This window comes from Branchiostoma lanceolatum, chromosome 9 (assembly GCF_035083965.1).
Source record: "Branchiostoma lanceolatum isolate klBraLanc5 chromosome 9, klBraLanc5.hap2, whole genome shotgun sequence".
Classification (NCBI taxonomy): Eukaryota; Metazoa; Chordata; class Leptocardii; order Amphioxiformes; family Branchiostomatidae; genus Branchiostoma; species Branchiostoma lanceolatum.
In genome coordinates, this window is record NC_089730.1 from 18,156,516 (window position 1) to 18,179,256 (window position 22,741).

At 39.7% G+C, this 22,741-nt stretch overlaps 3 protein-coding genes and 1 long non-coding RNA gene across 4 annotated transcripts; all 4 read left to right on the top strand.

The window, feature by feature from the left end:
* Nucleotides 1-816: 816 nt before the first annotated feature.
* LOC136442398 (membrane-spanning 4-domains subfamily A member 8-like) lies at nucleotides 817-7,387 on the top strand. Its single transcript, XM_066439224.1, has 7 exons — nucleotides 817-994; nucleotides 3,415-3,609; nucleotides 4,307-4,366; nucleotides 4,637-4,723; nucleotides 5,661-5,852; nucleotides 6,255-6,343; nucleotides 7,051-7,387. Exons 2-7 carry the CDS (start codon nucleotides 3,430-3,432, stop codon nucleotides 7,190-7,192), a joined length of 750 nt encoding a protein of 249 aa, XP_066295321.1. The 5' UTR covers nucleotides 817-994; nucleotides 3,415-3,429; the 3' UTR covers nucleotides 7,193-7,387.
* A 1,205-nt stretch (nucleotides 7,388-8,592) lies between these two features.
* LOC136442473 (membrane-spanning 4-domains subfamily A member 12-like) lies at nucleotides 8,593-11,013 on the top strand. Its single transcript, XM_066439351.1, has 4 exons — nucleotides 8,593-8,724; nucleotides 9,759-9,950; nucleotides 10,219-10,278; nucleotides 10,431-11,013. The coding sequence occupies exons 2-4, from the start codon at nucleotides 9,774-9,776 to the stop codon at nucleotides 10,581-10,583; spliced, it is 390 nt and encodes a 129-aa protein (XP_066295448.1). The 5' UTR covers nucleotides 8,593-8,724; nucleotides 9,759-9,773; the 3' UTR covers nucleotides 10,584-11,013.
* A 31-nt stretch (nucleotides 11,014-11,044) lies between these two features.
* LOC136442474 (uncharacterized) lies at nucleotides 11,045-12,414 on the top strand. Its single transcript, XR_010757011.1, has 3 exons — nucleotides 11,045-11,160; nucleotides 11,491-11,579; nucleotides 11,868-12,414. It is a non-coding gene; the product is annotated as an uncharacterized lncRNA (long non-coding RNA).
* A 4,680-nt stretch (nucleotides 12,415-17,094) lies between these two features.
* LOC136442645 (uncharacterized) lies at nucleotides 17,095-21,354 on the top strand. Its single transcript, XM_066439590.1, has 7 exons — nucleotides 17,095-17,231; nucleotides 18,536-18,727; nucleotides 19,230-19,289; nucleotides 19,711-19,797; nucleotides 20,167-20,352; nucleotides 20,742-20,812; nucleotides 21,198-21,354. The coding sequence occupies exons 2-7, from the start codon at nucleotides 18,551-18,553 to the stop codon at nucleotides 21,352-21,354; spliced, it is 738 nt and encodes a 245-aa protein (XP_066295687.1). The 5' UTR covers nucleotides 17,095-17,231; nucleotides 18,536-18,550.
* Nucleotides 21,355-22,741: the final 1,387 nt, after the last annotated feature.

Consider the following 22,741-nt stretch of genomic DNA (forward strand, 5'->3'; position numbering starts at 1 on the left):
GGTCCGGACTGGCTCTTCTGTCATCATTTATTCACCGTATTTTTGCTGAATTCTAGTGCCCATACCTCTGTAGGAAGGACTGGAGTAGGACAATTTTGCTATGCCACTGGCAAGTAATTACCAACCTAAGAATGCTTTTCTTCCTTATCTGCTGAAATACTCGCACGAAGTCGTCCACACACCGCAGCTAAAGCGTGATTGATGGAAAGGTGCCCTGTATTCAATAAGAACATCATCTATTTGCTGTGGTATGAACAAGAGACTTATGTCAACAAAAACCAAATCGCTCTATCCGTGCTAATCCGTACTAAGGTCAGATCTAAGTTCGTGTTGCTTGCGCTTTCTTCCGTGCGCGCCATTCTCTATAATGGCCGAGAAAAAAGACAAAAGCATTCCTCTGCCGTATCAGAACCATTTATCTAACAATTAAAGATACCCGCGTTGTAGTTTCTTTGTGGCAATGAACGCAAATTCTACACTGCCCAAGCTTAATGTGGACTTTGTTTGGACCTTATAATTAAGTCTTGGTCCGAATATACAACCTTTGACTAACCCCTCAATGCTTGAATTGAATGTCACGTGAGTTCAATACGTCATATTTAGTTTTTGGAACACGTGATTGGCCTAGCAAACAATTCAACGTCCCCTTCGGCGTTCGCTGTGCGACCGTACAGCGACCAAAACTGGATTTGTGTGACAATTGATCTCGTAAATGGAAAATAGTACACGATGTAAAAAAAAGATATGATTTTAAGGCCAACAACACATACAAAACCTGAAAATACCCGTTCTTTATCTACAAATGTCGTGAAACCTTAAGCCACTCAGTGGTCGCATCGCTGCCTCTGGTAGCAAGGGTGTTACGGACATGCGCACAACAACCGTCGTTTAGCGTCAGTAACAAGCCAGTTACAACAGGTTTCTCGTCTCCATCGTGACGCCTGCAAAATTTTCCGTGGATCAACAAACCAAAGAGTCCCGTAGGAGTTATAAGGCGAGTCATACTTAATCACATTGTTTTGTTTTCAAGCTTTTATTAGTTCTTCGCCGTTTAGAATCCAGCTTATCTGTTGAAATCGAATGGGATATACATGTACACTTCAGACTGGCAGAATAGAATCCGTAGGGCCGGGTTCACGTACATTTGAACTTACACTGTAGAAGTAATTTATGAACGGATGAATGGAGGAAAATCGTAACGCTTTTGTGCTAGTAGAGAAAAAGAAGTATATATTTCCCCTTGGTTTGGCCAAAGGTGGACGGGAAAACACAGATTAACTTCCTAATACACGTTGATCAAAATCGAGTCGTCATGGCAACGGAAAACTACTTTCAATTACTTACCCTTGTTTTGTTCACACAGATTCGCGTTTATTCGATGATTTTTTTTTTCGTTTTTAGAACAAAGGGCAAGTTTTTAAATCACAAGCTAATCGAACGGTAAAAACAACCTGTTTTGGCAGACCCAGGCTCAATTCTTATCATTATGCACTTCAGCCCTTTAAACCCCTCGAAGATATCAGATAATGAGGTCAAAAGCGGCAGCCTTATCATGTTTGTTCATACTTTCTAGCCCAAACAACCGTTTAGACTTTAGATTAGGGTCTAGAATGGCAGACTTGATAAATTAGAAATGCCACAATGCTTTCTGTAAAACATAGTATAAAAGTCAATCATGAAAACCGTACATCTATCACATGTAGTCATTTATCCCTAATTGTATCTAAATGCGAATCCGCACAAAAAAATTCGAAGCAAATGTATCTTATATTATTGATCCAGAGCTAGTTGTACCATTTTTCAGCTCTAGTTTCTATAGTACGAAACTAGAATGGATCAAAAACGCTATATTGGGACTTTTTTACCGCGACAAAGGTCTTTAAGTCGGAAACATCGAGATAAAAGAATAGTTGTTCAGCGGCATGGGAACCTACGCAGCTTTTGCGGAAAGTCCAAAGCGGGTGAATAGCTGTTATCTTTCAGTAAATACTTCTTTCATTAGCCGTCACAAAGTCTGAAAGTTGACAATGTGTCAGTCTGTTAAAGGAATGATTAAGCTCCAAATACAGTCCAAAAGGTAGCTTTACTGGCGCAATGTTTGCACGCTACTTTAAAAATTGCCCCACGCGGACTTCAAAGGTCCTACTTTATTTCAAATACCTTTGACTTCTAACGGTCGTTCATACCACTAAGATATGCGTGCTTGATGAAAATCACACCTGACTATAACATTATAGCATAGTTTCCTTGGAAACCCACATGGTTTATTCAAACAATCTTACATTCAGAGATTTTTTTCCACAGGTGCCCGCAAATGCGTGCAAAGTCAGCTTTCTTGCATTTCTTATACAAGAAAATACTATTTCCAGCCCAGGGGAAGTTAACACACTACTGTAACAAACTTATCTGTGTAATTTACAATATTTGAATGATTTATGTTGTTTGACGGCTCCTTAAAAGTTTTCATTAACAGCACGCCCGTGACTCGCCTTGATTGTTCGCACTTTATTGGATGCGTGGCTTTTTTATTTATTTATTTATTCATTAATCTTAAGGGTGATCCCTCCAGTTAACTAAATGACTGATTTCTAAGGGAACTTTATGAAGACAACACCTGACTCTACCCTTATAGCGTTTTTCTCACTCTTGTTATTTCTGAAATTGTCAGGGAATGTATCGCAACACGAGCTGATAAAGGATGAAAATCATGTCACAAATTGCAGAAACTTGATAAGAGATACCAACGCTATAACAATTTTTTTTGCAGCTTGTATAGAACAGTAAGACTTTATTATAATTTGCACTGATCCTGGAAAAAGATTCGGTTTATTTCTACTTACAAGATATTCTTGTTTTCGAAGGTCACTCCAATATGTTTAAAAAATCACATCACCTTTGACAACGTCAGAAAAACAATGCATACATGGAAATGGAATACTTTGGGTGTGTATTTACTTGGCGATGTTTGTGAAGCACAACATTGAAACAAATGGCTGACGTTTAACCCTTTGGAACGTGACGTTTTGTCCCTCATGTCAGCTCAATTCCTCATTACTGCACTTGAAAAAGACATAAATGTTTTACTTCGTGGAAAACAAACCTGTAGCTTTGTAATTTATCGAAACTTCTTTTCAGAATTGGAGTAAATGTGAGAAAGCTACTGTTAGACATGGATAGGCTTGTTTGATTAATAGAATATGGCTTTTTCAGTTGTTCGTTTCTATTGTTTTCTATCCAATTGGTTGTATAGCCCTCGACATATAAACACTTTTGTGATAATGTTGGTTGCCAGGATCAGAGGGACATTTCCTGGAAGAACTGTACCTTGTTTGTATTAAGCGCTTTAAGCCTTGAACTTGAAATAACGGTTCTTCATTAAGAGCCAATGGAAACAAAGTTTTTTTCCGTTTTCAGCACATCTACTAGAACATGGCCGGTTTCCCGTACGGCTCTGCCCGAGGGCTGGGCGGTATGCAGATCTTCCTGGGGCTCGCTGCCATGGGACTGGGGAGCGGTGACCTTGTTATGGGTTTAACAGCCAGCAGATACGCAAGCCGTTACTTCTTCAACTTTTCCATCCTGGGCACCGGTATCTGGACGGGCCTTTTTGTAAGCACATCAATATCATTTGAGATATTAATTTTACTCGCCTACAGTTATAAGTTCGTACCATGCACTGAACCGCCCAAGGATTGTCTTTCCAAAGTAAATAAATGACTAGATTTGAAAATGTCACGTTCACGGTATTCACCATTGACGTGTAACAAGTCTACACTTTAAGAGTAACGAAATATTCTATACTAATTTGTATATGTGGTATTTATAGTCCATTTGAAAGTATAGTAAGGTTGATATCTAAAATGCATTTTGTTTTGAAATCTTAATTAAACAAAAGTGAATAATTAGCAAAGGAAGATTCGGTAGGTCATATTCTGTGATTGAACAGGAAGCTATCTTTTTCAGAAGTACGTGCAGCAAACGACAGAACTGTTTTGTTATTCCGCAAATTCAGTATATTGCGCTATAAAACAAACACTAATTCGTCTTTGGGAATTTACGTCTTCATCTGCTTATGCTAGGGTCACATTTCCAATCCGGGCCCGGCCGGGCAGTCTTTGGGAACGAAAAGTATGACATAAAAGACAACAAAAACACAAAACGTACCCAAACATATTTAAGAGCATAGCTTGTGCAAATCTATGGACATACACTTAGATTTTTCGTTTCCGCAAACAGCCCGGTCGGGCCCCGGTTAAGAAATGTGACCCTACTATAAATATGTCGTGTCCTCTTTCTCCATGGTAAGTTCCTGATAGCTGGCAGCCTGGCAGCTTCGATCCGGGAGGGGCGAACTGCGGGTTGTAAGGTAAACGTGACAATTTGTTTCGCAAATGATGTACATGTAATTATAATGTGTGTAGATCACTACGGCGAGGGGCTAGCTATAGTCGGTTGGTATTGATGAGTTTGTTCCAACTATTAAGCAGAGAAAGTAGTACTAGTCTGCACCATTTCTAAAGTACTCGGTATGACTCGACCGGGGATCGACCTACTGAATGCAAGGTGTTCATTCAATCGGCTATTGCACCGATTTATCAAAGACAAATATTGATGTGGGTACGCACCTTCATTTCAGATCGGCGCCGCGCAAACCATGTCCCTGCTTAACACCTTCATCTTCGCACCTGGCCTGACTGGAGTTACAGCAATGAGCGTTATCTGGGTAACATATCAACAATCGCATCAAATTTCCCTCTTACACTGGTGCTAGTGTCACCAAAATGAAAACAGATCTGCAGTGGATGTCACTCGAGGAGAGAAGGAAAATGTCCAGACTATGCATGATGTACAAAATGACTAATAAATTGGTGGACGTACCAACTAATAAGTATCTAATACCAGCTCAGAAAAGGACAAGAAATAGCCATGCCTTTAAGTATCAGACTTTTCAACCTAGGATTGATGTGTTTAAAAATTCGTATTTTCCTAGAACGATCGTAGAGTGGAACTCGTTACAACCAAGTACAGTGGAAGCATCCTCATTAGATAGCTTTAAACAATGCATGCAGTTAGATATGCGAAGGTTAGACGTGACAGGTCGTTCGGTGTAATATAACCAGCTGCTGCCGCGCCGCGTGCCTGCGAAGCTGGTGTGTTACGCCGAATGGCGGTTATACCGGCTATATAGATACAGATACAGATACAGATTACACAGTTACTATGTGAGACATACGTGTACTTACTAGCCAACTCTCTTATCTATAAGAAGACGCTGCTATCCTCCACGGTAGCTTTTCAGTAAAACGGGACAGTCGGAAAAGTTCCTTCTAAACTGTCGTAACAGGTTCTATTTCTTGTGCAGCGTCCCAGTAGAGACTTCTTGTTATACATATTTCCCTTAGAGCTCCGCACAAACTGACATACTTTAGCCATCATCAGATTATGATATCATTTTAAAAATGTCAGCAAAATGTTGTCAATGATTTTACGTTAAAATGAAATCATTCTATTCCTGTTTTGACTATTATACTTGCGACACAACTGTAACTGTCATTGAAAACATGACACTGTCATGAAAAAGTTTAAGATGGATGTTTTGCTCTTTAGCACCCATACGTGTTGTCATACTCAATTGAGTGACAATATCATTAATTTTGCAGAGCTACAATGAAATGGTGCACGGCTCTTACGACATCTACGGCAATTACGTCTACATCTATCCCGGGTTCCGTCTGATGTTCTACCTGGAGATCACCCTTGCCGTTGTTGGAGGGTTGGAGTTCATCTTCTCCATAGCGACGGCTTCTGTGTGCTGCTGCGGTGGTCCGTACGACCAGCCTGCTGTTAACCAGGTATGGTTTTTCTTTTCAACTTCATTGACGATTGACGGTACTGCATTTACGATTGGTTTCATTTAAGAATAATAATGTTTCTATCTTCCTTTATCGCATTCTTGTTATTGCACTGAGCATACATAGCTTTCAACATTGTACCAAATTTCAATTTAACCACACAAATGCAAATTCATTTAGCAACGCAAATACGCACTTCAACAAATAAACAATTGCATCCAAAAACAACTAATCTAAACATATCTTACTCTTAGACTAGCAGACATAATGTAAATTTGTTGGTGGTATTGTGCATTAAGTAGAATTTTTTTCTTGTGTAATAGTCAATTTGCACATGCAGCTCAAATCGCAATTGAAGGAAATGACATACAATTACAAAAAATATGTTCCTTTTTACCCCAGGTTGTCCCGATGCCAATGATGGCTTTCCCCACTACTATGCAGCAGCCTGTAGCACCTGCACCCAGGCCGTCATACGGCTTTGCTGAAAGGTAAGAAGACCAGAAAGTTACCTTTGACTAGTGGGAAAATGCAAAAAAAATTGCCTATCGTTTCCATTAAAGGCACCCAGAGCATTTTTGAATGAATGAAAAACTCCAATTACTATTACTAGTCATTTCTACACATAGTAAGTTTCAATAACACTATACCATTAAGTATCGACATTAAAGTAGCAAAGATACGATGTCGTTGTGTGGTGAGAACTGATAGGAAAATCCAAGCCCTAATAGACTGATCCTGACTGTCCATTACAATTAGCGGTTCGACCATGAGAGAGTGACTGCATGCAAATATTTGCATTTTTATGTTTTAATTTTGCATTTCTACGTTTTGACGGAGGTGGGCGGGGCTATGGTATCGATCTATTTACACTGGGCGCGTGAAACTAAAAGATCACCATGTAGCTTATTTTTGTGCCGCTTTTGAGCACTTTTGATACGAAATCCGCACGCAAATGTGGTTAACAGTGGCATTAAATGTCAATTTCATAAAGATTACAGCAACTAAAATATTTCCAGTTTTCAAGCCTCATAAAATGCTCTGGGTGCCTTTAACTGCAGCTATGCTTACATTCACATGTTTGGGGGTCAGCATCCCTTGGCGTTTAACCTGTCTCCATTTAGATTATGTTTTTGTCAATACAATTGGTACAGGTTTGTTCGCAAAAAGCCTAATAGTTATTTTGTTGACATTGTAGGCCCGGGACTTCCTGGAACACGGGCGGTCCTACCACCTCCGTGCCACCGAGCGGGGCCACAGGAGGCGACGGGCAGATGGTGACCCTCCCCGCCGCCGAGCTCGGCGTGCTGTACGCTAAAGCCAACAACGGTGCCGAGTAGGGCCTGCAAAGGCGTTGGGAAATCTGAAGGCGTTTTCACGTTCAGTTTGCTTGTGTTCTTAAATGCTTAATGCTTTGAACACGTTTTGGCTACTTGCACTAATATAGTAATGATTAGGAAATCTGATTGTGTATTTAGATATAGTTTTACCCAATGCAAGCCACATTTGGAAGGCCTTTTTTGGGATCTGTTTCCGGTTTAAGTGTAATGCATGCTCTGATAATTTTTTGAAAAGAAAGCGTTTTGTTGTAGTCGTTTTGAATATCTGATTGTGTTTTTACACGCAGTTCAGTTTTATGAAAAAGACTAATCAACTCTGTGAGAATCTTATGCCATGATCACTTTTATTGAAATCATTTATAACCAGTAACACAGTAATCTAAAACCGCACGATTGGGCTTAGCGAGTGGAGTAGAATTCAAAGTGATATATATTAGATTGCTAAAGGTACTAATATTAAAAAAAATATTTTGTTATTGCAACAAACAAATGTGTTCCATTATTACGATTTTACATTTATACATACCTTTAATGAGGCATTGTTACCGACATCCTCTTCTGGTACGATCGTCATTGTTATCAAACCAGGGAAAAGTCCGAAGATCAACGTGATAGGCGTCTTTGTAATCAATTGTTGTCGCGAGTGTTTGAAGAAGCAAAGTAATAAAGAGCTTTCAAAGTTCCCTTGATTGTTTTGTACCAATTATATTGTACCCGTTACAAATATATCACTAGTCTGAATCTGTTTCAAAGTGCATCTCTGCACTTTCAACATCTGAGTGTGAAATGTTTCTCAAAGACATATTGCATTTGGCCATTCCCCAGCTGATCATGAATCTCTTCTAGACAGGCATGTTTTGGCTGAAGTAGCGTTTCACGTCATTCATGTACATACCTTAAAGAGGGAAATGTGTTTTCTTATCTGATTAGTTGCATAATGATGAGTTTTAGGTTGATTTCTAACTTGCACTTTCACCTATAGTTCAGAGTACTATTATGTGTTTCCGCCATCAAATGAATACCGGTAGCCGTACTCTACCATTAAGTTTGTCCTACTGCCACCTACCGAGATACAAAGAAATTGCAGTTATGGTCTTTTGAGGCCATGATAGTTAACAGTAACGATAGTGTCGACTATTGTCATGGGCAGCAGTTACCTGTTATAACGCTAATCTAGCCAGTCATTGTTGACTTGAAAGGGTTCATCGGTGTTGGTAGTAGAAATCATAGAAGATGACCTCTAAATAGAAGGGGATTCAACTTACTCAATACCATGCACTGTATGGCATCTTGCAGGAATAATAGAAAAAACACACAGCACATAAATCTAGTTGCTAACATGCGTTTAATGATTGTTGCTATGAGATTATCTGAGTTGTTTTTCTACATGTTTTCTTTTGTAACACGTGACGATGGGCCGTCCTCTTGAGCATGCGCACAACAAGCTTTGCCAAGCTGCAGCAGGTTTCACCATGGCGTCCACTCTCCAAGGTCACGGCTGGTGAACAGCTACTGGTTTTCAAGGACAACGGGTAAACTGCGTTTCTTTAATGTTATTTCTTTTACCGACACAACAGCGTAGATTGCCGAATGTTCCTTTTCTGTGAAATGTGAGCGTTATTACCTTGCAAGGTGGTTATCAGTCATTTATGACCGATACTATTCTAAACCGAACCAGACTTCCTCCTTATAATGACATATAATACCTTTGGAACCATGGTAAAATTTTAAGACGGAAGAGGTACAATTTCAACTTTCTTGGATTTGTTAGTGCTTTTCCTACCCAGGCGACCATAAAGACTGTAGATTAGAAGTCTGTTGGATAAGAACTGAAATGCTCAATACAATAAAAAAATGTGTTGTTTGAACACTCTTTATAAAGTCTTCATCAACAACACGTCCGTGACTCGACTTGTTTGTTCGCACTGTTTGTGGCCCCTTGTTAAGTAAAGTGATTTATTGCAATAGCTGCGTAATCAAACACTTGATCCGTTGTTTCCTATAGCTGGGTACAATGAGTTGTTCCTTGCGTGCTGTTTGCATCCATGTAACTTAAAAATTGGTCCTCGCTGAATGGCCCCACTAAACAAAGTAAAAGAAGTTTACAAGAAACGTTTTGATCCCAGTTACGTTAGGCCATGTAAATTTGACTTCGAATGACTTGATGTAGAAAGTATCGTTGTGTTCATTATATCAATTAAATTTCTCATTACTGCATGCGAAAAAAAACCTTCTCATACTTATGCCTTTCATTGAGTATAAATCGTAAGTTACTGGGTTATTCATTGTTACTTCCATTCAGAGTTAGGGATAACATATCATTGCTGCCTGTGAAAAGTTTTGATTAACGACAATGGTCAATGAATCAATTGCAATTTTTTTTTATTGCTTTTAACTTCTACTGCATCACTCGACGTAAACATGTTTCTTGTTTGCTCGGAACGTCGGGTAGTTGTTTGAGAAGAACCACCGGTATCGTGACGGTTTAACCTGGCGTTTTGAGCCCCGGGCTTTAGGTCTGGTAAAGATTTGAAGTTAATCGCGCGATCGTCTTTACCGATTCCAGCACATTTAGTCGGACATGGCCAGTTTCCCGTACGGCGCTGCCCGAGGCCTGGGCGGCATGCAGATCTTTCTGGGACTCGCTGCTATGGGTCTGGGGATCGGCGATGTGGTCATAGGTGTTTCTACCAACAGAGCCATCGGTTACTGGTTCAGACTCTACATGCTAGGCACCGGCATCTGGACAGGCCTATTTGTAAGAAACCTCAATATTATTTCTATATATCTATAGATAGAGATATCTATTTTACTCGCCTTCAATATTAGAGTCATAACATACACTGATTCATTACGGTCTATTATTATATTTAAGGGTAAGAAGGTATTTTTATCACAAAGGTATGCAGTTAGGGAGTTTAATACATGGACTATGTGGTGTTAGGAATCGTAAAGGAAAGAAAATTATCATTTCTACAATTACTGCTTCTCTCTAAAATTTGCCGTGTCTGTTGCTCTGAGCTAAGTTCCTGATGGCGGGCAGCCTGGCAGCCTCTATCAGCGAGGGGCGAACGGTGGGATGTAAGGTGGGTCTAACGGTCATTTATCATTTCGTTACATGTTGTAAAACATGCATTGTACACACGTTGGTATAAGATTTCTAACTGCTCCTGTTATTGTGGTGAAGTATTATCTATCTTATTGTACTAAAGCTTCAGGCTGTGTTCTTTTACTTCAGATCGGCGCCGCCCAAACCATGTCTCTGCTCAACGCCATTGTCTTCGCACCTGGACTGGTTACAGTAGCAGCCATAAGTGCTGTCTTGGTAATATCTAGCTACCTGTTAAGTTTAACGTTAACAATTCACGTCGGCATCACTCGCCTTGCATAATGGTAACGATATAAGACATTCTTAGCAGTGTGACTAATTTACAAGTACATGTTGCTACCCTAGTTCTATTTTACGGCCTATTACTAACATCTGGACATTCAGAAAAGTTAGAATGTTTACTTCTGACTATTTCAGTTTATTCCTGAGTTATCTATGATTTGTTTTCATTAAAATTAACTATGACGATTAAAAACACATATCTCTAAAATACGTGTAAACTGATTTCCCATATATATATATATACATATATAAATATTTCATGTTTATGGGAAATCAGTTTACACGTATTTTGTAATCTTTCGACACAAACGATAATGTCATAGACAACATGTCATGGGGAAGCGGATACGCTCATGATACGGGTACGGACAATTCAGTCAGACCGGTAATAATGCATGATGTCATTGTATGCAGAGCTACAGCTACGGATACTGGTACAACGGATACTGGTGGGACAGTGTGTTCGCTCTGGAGGGGTCACCTTGCCGTTGTTGGGTTCTTGGAGTTCATCTTCTCCATAGCAACGGCTTCGGTCTGCTGCTGCGGCGATCCGTACGAGCAACCTGCAGCCAATCAGGTACCACTTTTCAATGGCGACTGAAGGTACTACTAATTAATACAAAAGGGTTTAGTGGCATTGAATGTCTATTAGTTGCATTCTTGCTGCATTAGTTACTCATTATAATCACTGCATTGAACACACATAGCATTTGTTAACACTTTATAATCCACTTTAAAGGCCGTTGCCTTGAACACTTGAGCACTTTCACTATCTTGAAATCCAACATAATGTCAATTTTTTCATGTACAGCAAGTATAATATATAAGATGTAATTTAAACAAATCAAGTCGCAAAGCAAGCAGCTTACCTGGTAAAACACCACTTGCCCTTTCCATTTTACTTCAGGTGGGCCCCATGGCCATGATGGCGTACCCCACCATCATCCAGCAACCCGCCGGACATGCGCCCATGCAGCCTTATGGCTATGCCCAAAGGTAATGAACCAGAAAGCCAACATATGATCCAAGCCATTGTAAAGTATTTTCTTTTCGTGTTTAGCGGAACGTTCTGTCAAAGTAAAGACATCAAATCTTTTAACTGTTTGTCATAGTGCTAACATTTTGTAAAATTGTCTTTAACTATATTATCCTTTTGTCAAGCCTAGCCTCTTAAATTTCAGATGTCGGGTGAATTGACACATGACTCAAATAAAAGGTCAAAGGTGATTATGATACCGGTAAAATTTCCTCCATCTATTGATCATAGCTCTGCCTATATTTCAGTCCCGGTACGCCTTGGAACATGGGAGGGACCAGCATCCCCGTGATACCGCCGATTACCACAGGTGGTAACGGGCAGATGGGGACCCTCCCCGCCGCCGAGCTCGGCGTCCAGTATGCTTAGGTCAGGAACAGACCATTTTTAGAGTAGGGCTGTCGGAGTTGGCACTTTGCTTTAAAAGATAATTGTGTTTTTACCTAAAGCTGTAACTGCCTTTAGATATGGAAATGGTTGTGTGACTATTGTTTTACAGGCTGTTATGACTTTAAAATACAATTTATATTCAGTCACATTGTTTTGGATTTTTGCATCACCTCGATTGACTTAACCAATGAAGCAATGTTTGCAATTTTGAATATATGAAATATAGAATTGGTATGTTGAAAAGATATGATGTTGCCGAAAAGTATTGTCATTGAAACAAATAGCTTTCAGATTGCTGGATTCATTGTTAAGAATAACATTGATCCATCTGTTTTCTGAATTTGAAGCATTGTTCCTACATCATATAACCTACTGCGATTAATCATTTCTTTCACAGCAGGAAAGTTCCAAAAATCAGTGTGATAAGCGTCTTTTTTACCAATGTTTATCGGCAGTGTTTGAATTGGCAAAATAATAAAAAGATTTTAAAGTTTCTTTGGTTGTTTCGTACTATTTTGATTTTCTACGTTACAAACATATTATGCACAAAACTATTTGATAAAGCATGTTGACATTTAGCTGCCCAATGTTGCTCACAGACATATTGATTGATGAATGTAACTGCCAATAGTGCCTTTAACTTTAAAATATATTTCTAAACCTGCTTTTTTGCCCCAAAGTTCAGCGTTCAAGTCTGTCCACCGACTCATTTCTTTTGTATCAAGTTTTCCTGATGCCACCTAGCGAGATACAAACAGTCTGCAGTTGTGGTACGTTTGAGCTGCTAACTGTGCTACTGTGCTACTGTGCTACTGTGATCTATAGCAATCGTGTGCTACTGTGCTACTGTGATTTATAGCAATCGTAGGTAAATCAGGGCATGCTTCATTGTTCTTGAAACTTTATCAGCGTTGGATGAAGTCAATGTGAGTTAGATATCTTCCAACAGAAGGGGTTGGACTTATATTTATATACTCAAACTGTTGACTGTGTAGAATCAGTCCTGATCCGCCAAGATACATATTTCGTCTTGTAGAAAAGAATGTTTCATTAATCATGCATACAACATATCAATCTAGCATGATGCTGCTAATATGCGGTCAAACGGCCCATTTATACATTATATAGATGCCCATATATTATTATCTGGGTTGTATTTGTCTTATGTTTCCTTTTGTAACACGTGACTATGGGCCGTTCCAAGGACATGCGCACTAATAGCGTCGTTAAGGTGCAGAAGGTTCCACCATAGTTTCTACACAAGGTCACGACAGGTGCACGTGAACAGCAAAGAGTTTTCAAGAACTTCGGGTAAGCTGCGTTTCTTTACCTTTTTTCTAACACAACGTAACTCTTACTGGCAAGTTCTGTAGTTGCTGTTGTTGTTCCTAGTATGTGAACGTTGTTACCTTGAATGATGTTATAACCGACAGTAGAATGTTCCAAACAGAATCACAATTAATCTGGACCATGGCTCCTTCATGCCCTTAAAATCATATAAAATCTAAAAACCGAAGAGGTAAAAATTTAGCTTTCTCGTATTTGTTAGTACCTTTTCCTAACCAGGCGACCATAAAGACTGTAGATTATACGTCTGATAGGAAGGAAGTGATAAGTGGTCATTGTTACACACTTTTCCGTATAATTTACGATGTGCGTGGCTCGCCTTGTTTGTTCGCACTCTATTTAACCCTTTGTCAAGTAGAGCAATTTTATTGTAATAGCTGCGGAATCAAACACTTGATCCGTTGTTTCCTAGAGACAATTGGAATGTTTTGGTCGTGCTGTTTTCAACTCTGGGGCCCACTTAACTGTTAAATTTACTGCAAAACGACCATAATCTGAGGATTAGCATCTTTATTGCATGTTGAAATAATGCGCTCTGGTACCAATACCTTTGTCTGCCAATCACCAGTTGATGTATGATTCATTAGCACTTCCATTCAGAGATATAGAGAGTGTGCTGACGCTGCTAGTAAACAAGAATATTCTGTTAACAAAAATTATATACTCTTATTGCTTTACCAGTACTTGTGTATCACCGACGTTTACACATTTCATGTTTGTTTGGAACGGCGGGTACTTGTAAGAAAAAAAAAACACAGTTTGTTTTACGTCCGAGGTGTTTTGATCTCCAACCCTAGAATAGAGAAAGAATAGTCAATATGTACTTTTGTCTTTGTGTATGGTAAAGCTAAAAGCAGACATCTTTTCCGTCTCCAGTACGTCTAGTGGACCATGTCCGGTTTCCCGTACGGCACTGCCCGGGGACTGGGCGGTCTGCAGATCTTCCTGGGGCTCGCTGCCATGGGTCTGGGGAGCGACGACATGTTCGTGGGTTTATCAGGCCAGATTCCAGGTCCCAATTTCAGATTCTTCATGCTAGGCTCGGGCATCTGGACAGGTCTATTTGTAAGAAACTTCAATGTTATTTGAAATAATGATCATACTCACCTCCAATATAATGACTTTGTACAAAACACTGAGGCCCGTATTATTTGTTTTCAAAGTACAGGTGAATGTACTTTAAAACAACAAGTAAATGTATTTACCAATATCAATGATACGGCTATCTATATCATATGTGTGTATCAACAGTCGTTTACGTGTCTGAACAAGAATATGCATAATTACAATTAAATCTGTCATGTTCTCCTTCTTATTCAATTTGATAAGTTTCTGATAGCAGGCAGCCTGGCAGCTTCGATCAGGGAGGGGCAAATGGTAGGATGTAAGGTAGGTGTAACTTATCATTTCTTTCCATTATAGCGTTATACTGTATGCGTAAACTTTATTGCACAACGCATGCACAACGCATGTACAAGGTATGGCACCGTCTGCTACGTAACAACAACCAGAATATAAACATGGAATGAAAACATACACACGTTTTGTATCGCACTATTAACAACTCCTATTATACTGCAGTAACATTAATGAGTGCTATCCAGGTAATGTTTGGCGAATTGTTAAGTTCACAAATCATGGAGACACCACATGCCTTATGAAATGGTGACGATATTAGACATTCTTAGCAAGCTGCTTAATTTCTAAGAAGATATTGCTACCCAAGTCCTGTTGAATTACTTGTTACCAAAAACAGGGCATTCAGAAAAGTTTACTTTTGACTATTTTCTTAATCATGGATGTTTTCATTAATGAAATTATGTGTATATAAGAAATCCTACAATCAAACATAAGTGAGCTGTATATATACATAACAGTTGGAATATCAATTAACACAGGTCTATGCCAGGGTGGATCTCATGTTCGCTTTGGAAATCACCCTAGTCGTTGTTGGGGTCTTGGAGTTCATCGTGTCCATAGCGACGGCTTCCGTGTGCTGCTGTTGGGATCCTTACGACCAGCCTGCTGTCAATCAGGTATAATTTTCCAATGACAACTTGATGTCCTGCATCTATGAACATGTTTATTGAGAACAAAGATACCATCTTACTCCATCATAATCGCTGATTTAAGTCCACAGAGTATCTTATTGATCAAGTGATGATCCAGAAGCTGATGACTAACTTCAGGCCCGAATTAAGTGAAATTATAATTTGAAAGTGTATTAATTAAAAATTATTTGCAAGTTAAGTGGTTTAAAAAGCTACTTATCCTTTCCATTTTACCACAGGTGGGACCCATGACGGCTTGCCCCACCACTATGCAGCAGCCTGACGTACCCGCGCCCACACAGTCATATGGTTTTGCCGAAAGGTAGGAAAGCAGAAAGCCAAATGTAGAACGCTTCCCTGTCAAACTTTGACGAAAGCGTTATCCGAATAAATAAAATGCACTAGAAATGGGAAATAAAGATGAAACCTAACTGCCAAATTACCTTTACCAAATCTGCAGCCGTTCCCATAGCCTTTATCAGGCTGACTGACCCATCGGGTCTGTGACCTTATGAGACATGCAATGGGTCAAAGGTACATGTGATACAGATGAGCTGTATCCATCAATAATGATAATAGGTTTATTAAAAGTTCTTGCCCGTAGGCTAATTGCAAGTACATGAAACGTGGAAGGACGGACAGACAATTGGTAACAATATAGCATTTGACTATTCTAGTTCAAATACTAACACTGAATTCTATCTTATTTGGGTTTGACTTCCTTTTTCGAGACAGTGGACAATTGACCGTTGTTTTTTCTATTTCAGTCCCGGGTTGGGCGAGCCCAGCACCTCCCTGACACCGGGCGGGGCCACAGGTGGTGACGGGCAGATGGTGACCCTCCCCGCCGCCGAGCTCGGCGTGCTGTACGCTGAGGCCAAGAACAGCAGAAAAGTGGTCAAAATTGAGAAAAAAAATCCCCTAGTCTTTTAGAACCCGAACTCTATTCGACCGTGTTCGATCTGAGGTAATGGTTGTATCACAAATGGTCTCAAATCTGAAAACATTTGACAGTTGATGCCGGTACACTGTGACCTAAAGCTTCTTATCTACGTTCTTCAGCACATATGCAGGGACAGATTCAGTAATGATAGCTCGTTACCGATAATTAATTTAGCAAAAATGTACATAATAAAGATGATATTCTTTGTTGTATTAACTATATATATATCATATTGTGTAAGTCACAAATCTATGTATTTGCCTCTGTTTTTAAACTGCAACGTTTTCAGCATCAGATGTACACAAAAAAGTCAGTTATGGTCCGATGAGTTCAAATAGTTGAGCCTGTGCAGCACCGCCACCTGGCGATACCCTCGCAGACGACAGCTGTCGATAAATCTGACCATTCGTAGTTGTCTTTGCTAAAAAGCCTTACATGATTTCAACAACCATCGGTGTATTTTGTCCACGAATTAAGGAAATGTAACTCAAATCACAGAGGCACAGAAATCTATCCCACATCAAAATAAGTCAATCTACCTGGACGCCCAGGATGCACAAAAATCTATTACATCTTAAGGAAAACAAAACATTCTTAAGATATATAACGTATCTATCTAGCTATAAGTTTATAATAGATACTTAATCATACAGTGCGTGCTTATGTCGACTTAGATACCATAACATCAGCAGAGATACATTTTCGCGTCAAATTTACTTTTGTAACACGTGATTGGCTGGAGCAATGGCCCCACCCTTTCAACGAACGGGCATGCGCACAACAAGCGTTATCAAGGTAAATCAATAAAACATTCGCACCACTCCAAGGTAACGACAGGTAAACTTAAGGACAACTTAGGGACAAGAAGCAAGAGTTACCAGGTAAGGGATGAATCCAATATATTTAACATTATGGTTACTTTCAAAACCGCACGCATCTCGATTGTTTTCTATCAGCTTCTGTTAGTGCCTCTTCCCTGAAGCATATCTTGAGAGTTTTAATTCTTTTGAAAAAAAAAATAGCTAGACTAGACTTGGACTAGCAAGTGAAAATTCCTGGTGCGTTCTTCAAAGAATGGTTAATTCTGTCCTGAAATCCAACAAATTGGACTAGCCAGAAATAATCTAAAGCATAATTGATATGTACGAAATAAAAATGTTACTCTAAGTTATTCAACATTCTATACTCTGAGATACCAGAATCTTGAAAAACAATGTGAAGCATATTCTCTCCCCTCAAAAATCTGTCAACTGGTACTTTCATGTACGGCTCGTTATTGTTACTATACCAAACTCCATCATTATCATGGACTCCTCATATTTTTAAAACCATCAACTTTGCCACATATAAACAGGTCAAATTCAGCTGCCAGCTTAAGGTTGTAGGGTTTGTTGATACATTTTCACCCTGGCGACCTTAAAAATGCAGCTGTGGGATTTGAAAAGTCAGGCCTGATGAATGGCAATTCCCCTATTTTTTTCTGCATAAGTCAGACGCTGTTTGAAGGCTGACATACAGGTTCTTTACGTACGCGCCAAGTCCTGTTTGTTTGCCGCATAAAGGAACTCCTGACCACAAACGCGATTAAATGGAACATGTTCAATTCAAAAACCCATTTATCACTGTATAAAAGACCACTGTTGTTTACTTAGAACAAAGGGCGATGCTCTGAAAGGATGGTTGTTTACTCCAATGGCCTTGACCCTAAAAGCAAACGGCATGCAAGAAAAAATGGCCGTTACATTTTTCTTTTACCATCTCTGGACAGCACCATCATATTTTCTGTGTGTGTATTTGTGGCAACAGAATAGAAGAGAATGTACACATCGGATAGATACACAAATGTGTTGCCCCTCCTATTAGTCTTTAAATCCGAGGATGTACAACACTCACCCACCACAAAGTGAAGTATTGTTTTTGGCGTCTCTGTTTGTGTATGCCTGTTTGTGTGTTTTTGCAGTGCAGTCTCTGTATACTTTGCCAGAGGGTGCTTCTCGTTTAATATGGGTGGCGGGAGCGTGGCTGCTCTCTCTCTGTTGTCCTCTCTAAACATTCTTTCATACAAGTCCCGCCGTTTGTATATACCAAGGAACGATTGTACGTTCAACACTACAGGTAGGCCTGACATGGACGAGAGTATTCCCCTTTACAACTGTAAACCGTTTCTTGTCTTCACCCTAAACAGTAGATCCAGTCGGACATGGCAGCGTTCCCGTATCGCGCTGTCCGCGGACTGGGCGCGTTGCAGATCTTCCTGTCGGTAGTTGCCTTCAGCCTCGGGATCGGAGACTTGGTCATGGGCTCGGCATCCCGATGGCAGACCTATTCAGGCTTTAGGGTATTCTACCTCGGTACAGGCATCTGGACTGGCCTATTGGTAAGAAATTAAACATCGATGAAGGCTAAACATACAGGTAACGGACATTACTTGATACGTAATAAATGAATACATCAAGCAACCGGATAAATTTTAGACAGAGTCGGACGTGTCAGCGAGCATCAATGCCTAATCAAAAAATATCTGAAAAGTAGAACTCTTTAGAAAAGTTATCAAGTTTCTTGATTTGTTTTTTTATAAGGTCAGAAACTATATGAAACTATATTGATATTTTTGCACATACCATGCCACAACAATATATTTTTGCAGGCAAGTGGCCATTTACAGCACTATTGTACTAAATAAGGATGAAAACTACAGAGCATTGCTTTACCGTGCGACTCTTTTGGAAATAAGCATTCTCATTTAAGAAGCATATCTTAATTGATGCATACACAGACTAACTAGAAAGGGTATTTAAAATGCCTGTTACTTCAGGCTATCAGATTTAAGGTAACTGCACATTTATCAGACCTTACATGTTCTCTTGCATCACGATTAGTTCATGGTGGCAGGCAGCCTCGCAGCTTCGATCGGTGAAGGGAGAACTGCCGAACGTAAGGTGAGTGCAATCATCTTCCAACTCATCTAAATTTCACACCCTCAAAGCCAAATTCATCAGCTATTGATAAGACAGTGTGGCGATCAACAGATTTTAGACGATGTGATTGAAAGAAAATTTACGACAAAGATGATAAAATTAGTATTGGCCAGCATAAAAATGTTGCTTTTTTTTGTCGTAAACATCGGTCTGTATTTTGTCATTTTAATCAGGGGAAATAAAAATATGACATGATTCTTTGCTTCAATAGGCAGTAGTAGTGGGCAACCTCAAGCCAACCGTACACACTCACGCCGTATCTTCAGAAAAGACACTGGTAGCCGCATATAGTTCCCGTTTAGAACTTTATTCGAGCCCACACCGACATGTTTCGCCTTGTGTGTGGCTTTCTCAAGTATCAGAGCTCGATTCTTTGCTTCAGATCGGCGCCATACTAACCATGTCCCTGCTCAACACCATCATCTTCGCACCGGGGTTGATAGGTGTTTCAATTGCTGGTTTTGCACAGGTAATACTCCGCGTGCTTTACCCTAAAGCTTACCGCTGTCACGAACAAAGCATTTTTAAAACTTCGATGCTCTTGAAAGAACTGCCAATGTATCATGTTTAATGATAATTCAATATAAGTAACGTTATCCAGACCGTTACGAATATGGATAATTGATATGGAAAACAGCTTGGATTTAGTAGCAAAGTAGCAAAAGTTGTTTTTCATCAATCATTTAGTTGATTGATTGATTGGTTGATTGATTGATGTATTGATTGTATCTTCGAATTCCTCTGTTCATGTTTTATTTGTACAATGTTTCCAAGGCAGTAAGTGAACCACAGAAATAAATGATAAATAAATAAGCTCATGTGACAACACCATCTGCAGAGCTCCTATGACCTTCGCTACTCGAATGGCTATGTCGGATTTGCGGTGACGTATGCTCAGGAGATCACCCTGACTGTGGTTGGCTTCCTTGAGTGGATTCTGTCCGTAGTGACGGTCACCGTGTGCTCCAGGAGCAACGCGTACGACCAGCGGACCGTCAATCAGGTAGGGCCTACTTCAATGCAGGTTTCAAAGCTCAGTTTACACTAGAAGGGTACAGTTTTGTAACAGTTGAAAACTACCAGCGACACAGCCGATTACATTTAAGCAAATAGCTAACCGAAAAAGACCGACTCCCGACCACACACAGATTTTTTACCAGTAATTCCCATCCAGACACTTCAATAAGCTCGCAAATTTCTGGGGAGGCTCATACCGCAAACAGCGCTTGAAAGTAGTCAAACAGCGATTTATTCTTGAGAAACAGGTCAGGAGTAAAGTCGAAACCGCTCGAATTCCATCGCAGTGCTGTCATTGTCCCAGAGATACGAATGAGTGCTTGGAAGTAGTGCAATCATCGATTGCTCGAAGTGACGAAACAACCTGACAATTAAACGCTTTTCCTTTTGCCACAGGTGGTGCCGATGTCCACGAAGACAGATGGCAAAACTGCACACCGCCCGTCATATGGTTATGATAACGAACGGTAATCAACCATACAGAATCCTGACTCAAATATGTTACCTCAACTCCAAAATCATTTCAATTAAAATTTGCAAGACACCTGAACTAAATGTCTACACCATTCAATCATGTAAGCGTAGTGCCCTCTTAAAACGTCACCATTTGCTAATTAAGTAGCTTCCTGCTTAGAAACTGTCTGATAGAATGGCTATATAATAGAAATGGGGATGGTCATCGTCCTGTACACCGAAAAGTCTGAGGAGGGTGTACACTTTTCTAAAAATTAGATTTAAAATTTCATAAAATAGTTAATGGAAGGTATTGAGACAACGGCAGAAGAAATAAACATCGAAAAATCGATTATGAGAGAGATGTTTATTTATTGTCATTCTCTGTTTGTTTTCCAGACCCGGACCATCCTTGAACACGGACAGACCTAGCACCTCTACGCTGCCGGGCCTGCCCAAAGAACTAAGCGAGAAGATGGTGACCAACCTCGCCCCTGAGATCGGCATTCGGCACGTGAGAAAACCGTCATCGGCCAACGTGGACGAGGAGTGTTAGGGATGGCCCTTTACCTTGGGAAACTCGATGGTGTTTTTATACAAATCCCCGCCTCTTTGAACAAAAGACAATTTAAAAACAAAATGCTTCGTTCTGGCGTCAGTCATAGAGATGTTTGATTTACAACATGGCCTACAGAGATGCTGTACGCACCGATACAGAGCTCGTCCTGATATGCTAGCCTAGTATAGCTGAGTCTGAAGTGTCAATTGAAGCGATAAGATTGTTGCAAAATTCGTATCATGAATATGCATATTTTTGACATGTAGCGCTTTTAATTTGACATGACATTTTACACTTCTAAGTTCTATACACCTGTTGCTAATATCATCGGTGTTATCGTCCGATATAATGGCTTGCGGTGTAATCACATATATTTCATGCATACTTGTTATCTAATATGGCGTATATGTTAGAAGTAATTAAGCCTTACATTCATAGATGTACTTGAAAAACAATCGGATTGATGATATGGGTTTCTATGTCATCAATGTTTTTTCTCGTAGTCTCTTTCAGCTATTTATATTGCTTAGATTACAATAACATGTACATAACTTTGTTCTAAAAGTGAATGATGTACCAAATGGTAAGTGACGCACCGGTGTTACACATGGCATGCCATAGTTAGATACTAGGACAGTTTGCTTGTTTGAGTCTGTATGCACTGAGTCTGCACAGTGCTGCCACCTACCGATTCGCACTTATTTGGCCAGCTATATCTGATTGACCGAATATATGCATATAATCCCGGGAATGTGCAACAATTCTCGCAAGAGCACAGCGTTGAAAACAAGGGACAAGATTCACATTGACTTATTTAGTTGAAGTTTCTAGTATTTTTTATACCCCCCCCCCCAGGAAGTCCCCGTGTACAATATGATGTCAAATCGAGCAACTAATTGTATCTCTAGCTAGGTTTTCTAGGTTAATTCAATATAGGAATCTTGCGATTTCGGACGTCATTGTTACCATGGTATAATCGCTATGTTACATCCATTTGCCATTAGCCCTTGGGCAGGGATTTCCAATATACCTCAAAGTTTCTTTGTGTGCAATATGCATATCAAGGAACAGAGGCCGTCCATACTTGATATTAAATAACCTTATCGAGTCGGAAACTTATTTGAAAGGAAAAGACTTGATCAAAATGATGTATAAAAGGGAATACAGGCGACTAAGTTTTGTGAATACTCCAACTTAATTGATTATGGCTATGTATGTATGTATGTATGTATGTATGTATGTATATCAATCTTACGATAGAGACTGTTTGACTGTTTGTTTTACTCATTGAAGATTATTTTCGCTGTCGAATATGACGAAATCGAAACACTCCTCTTTGTTCTTAATAAAACGTCCACAACGTTTCCATCACAGACGTATAGAA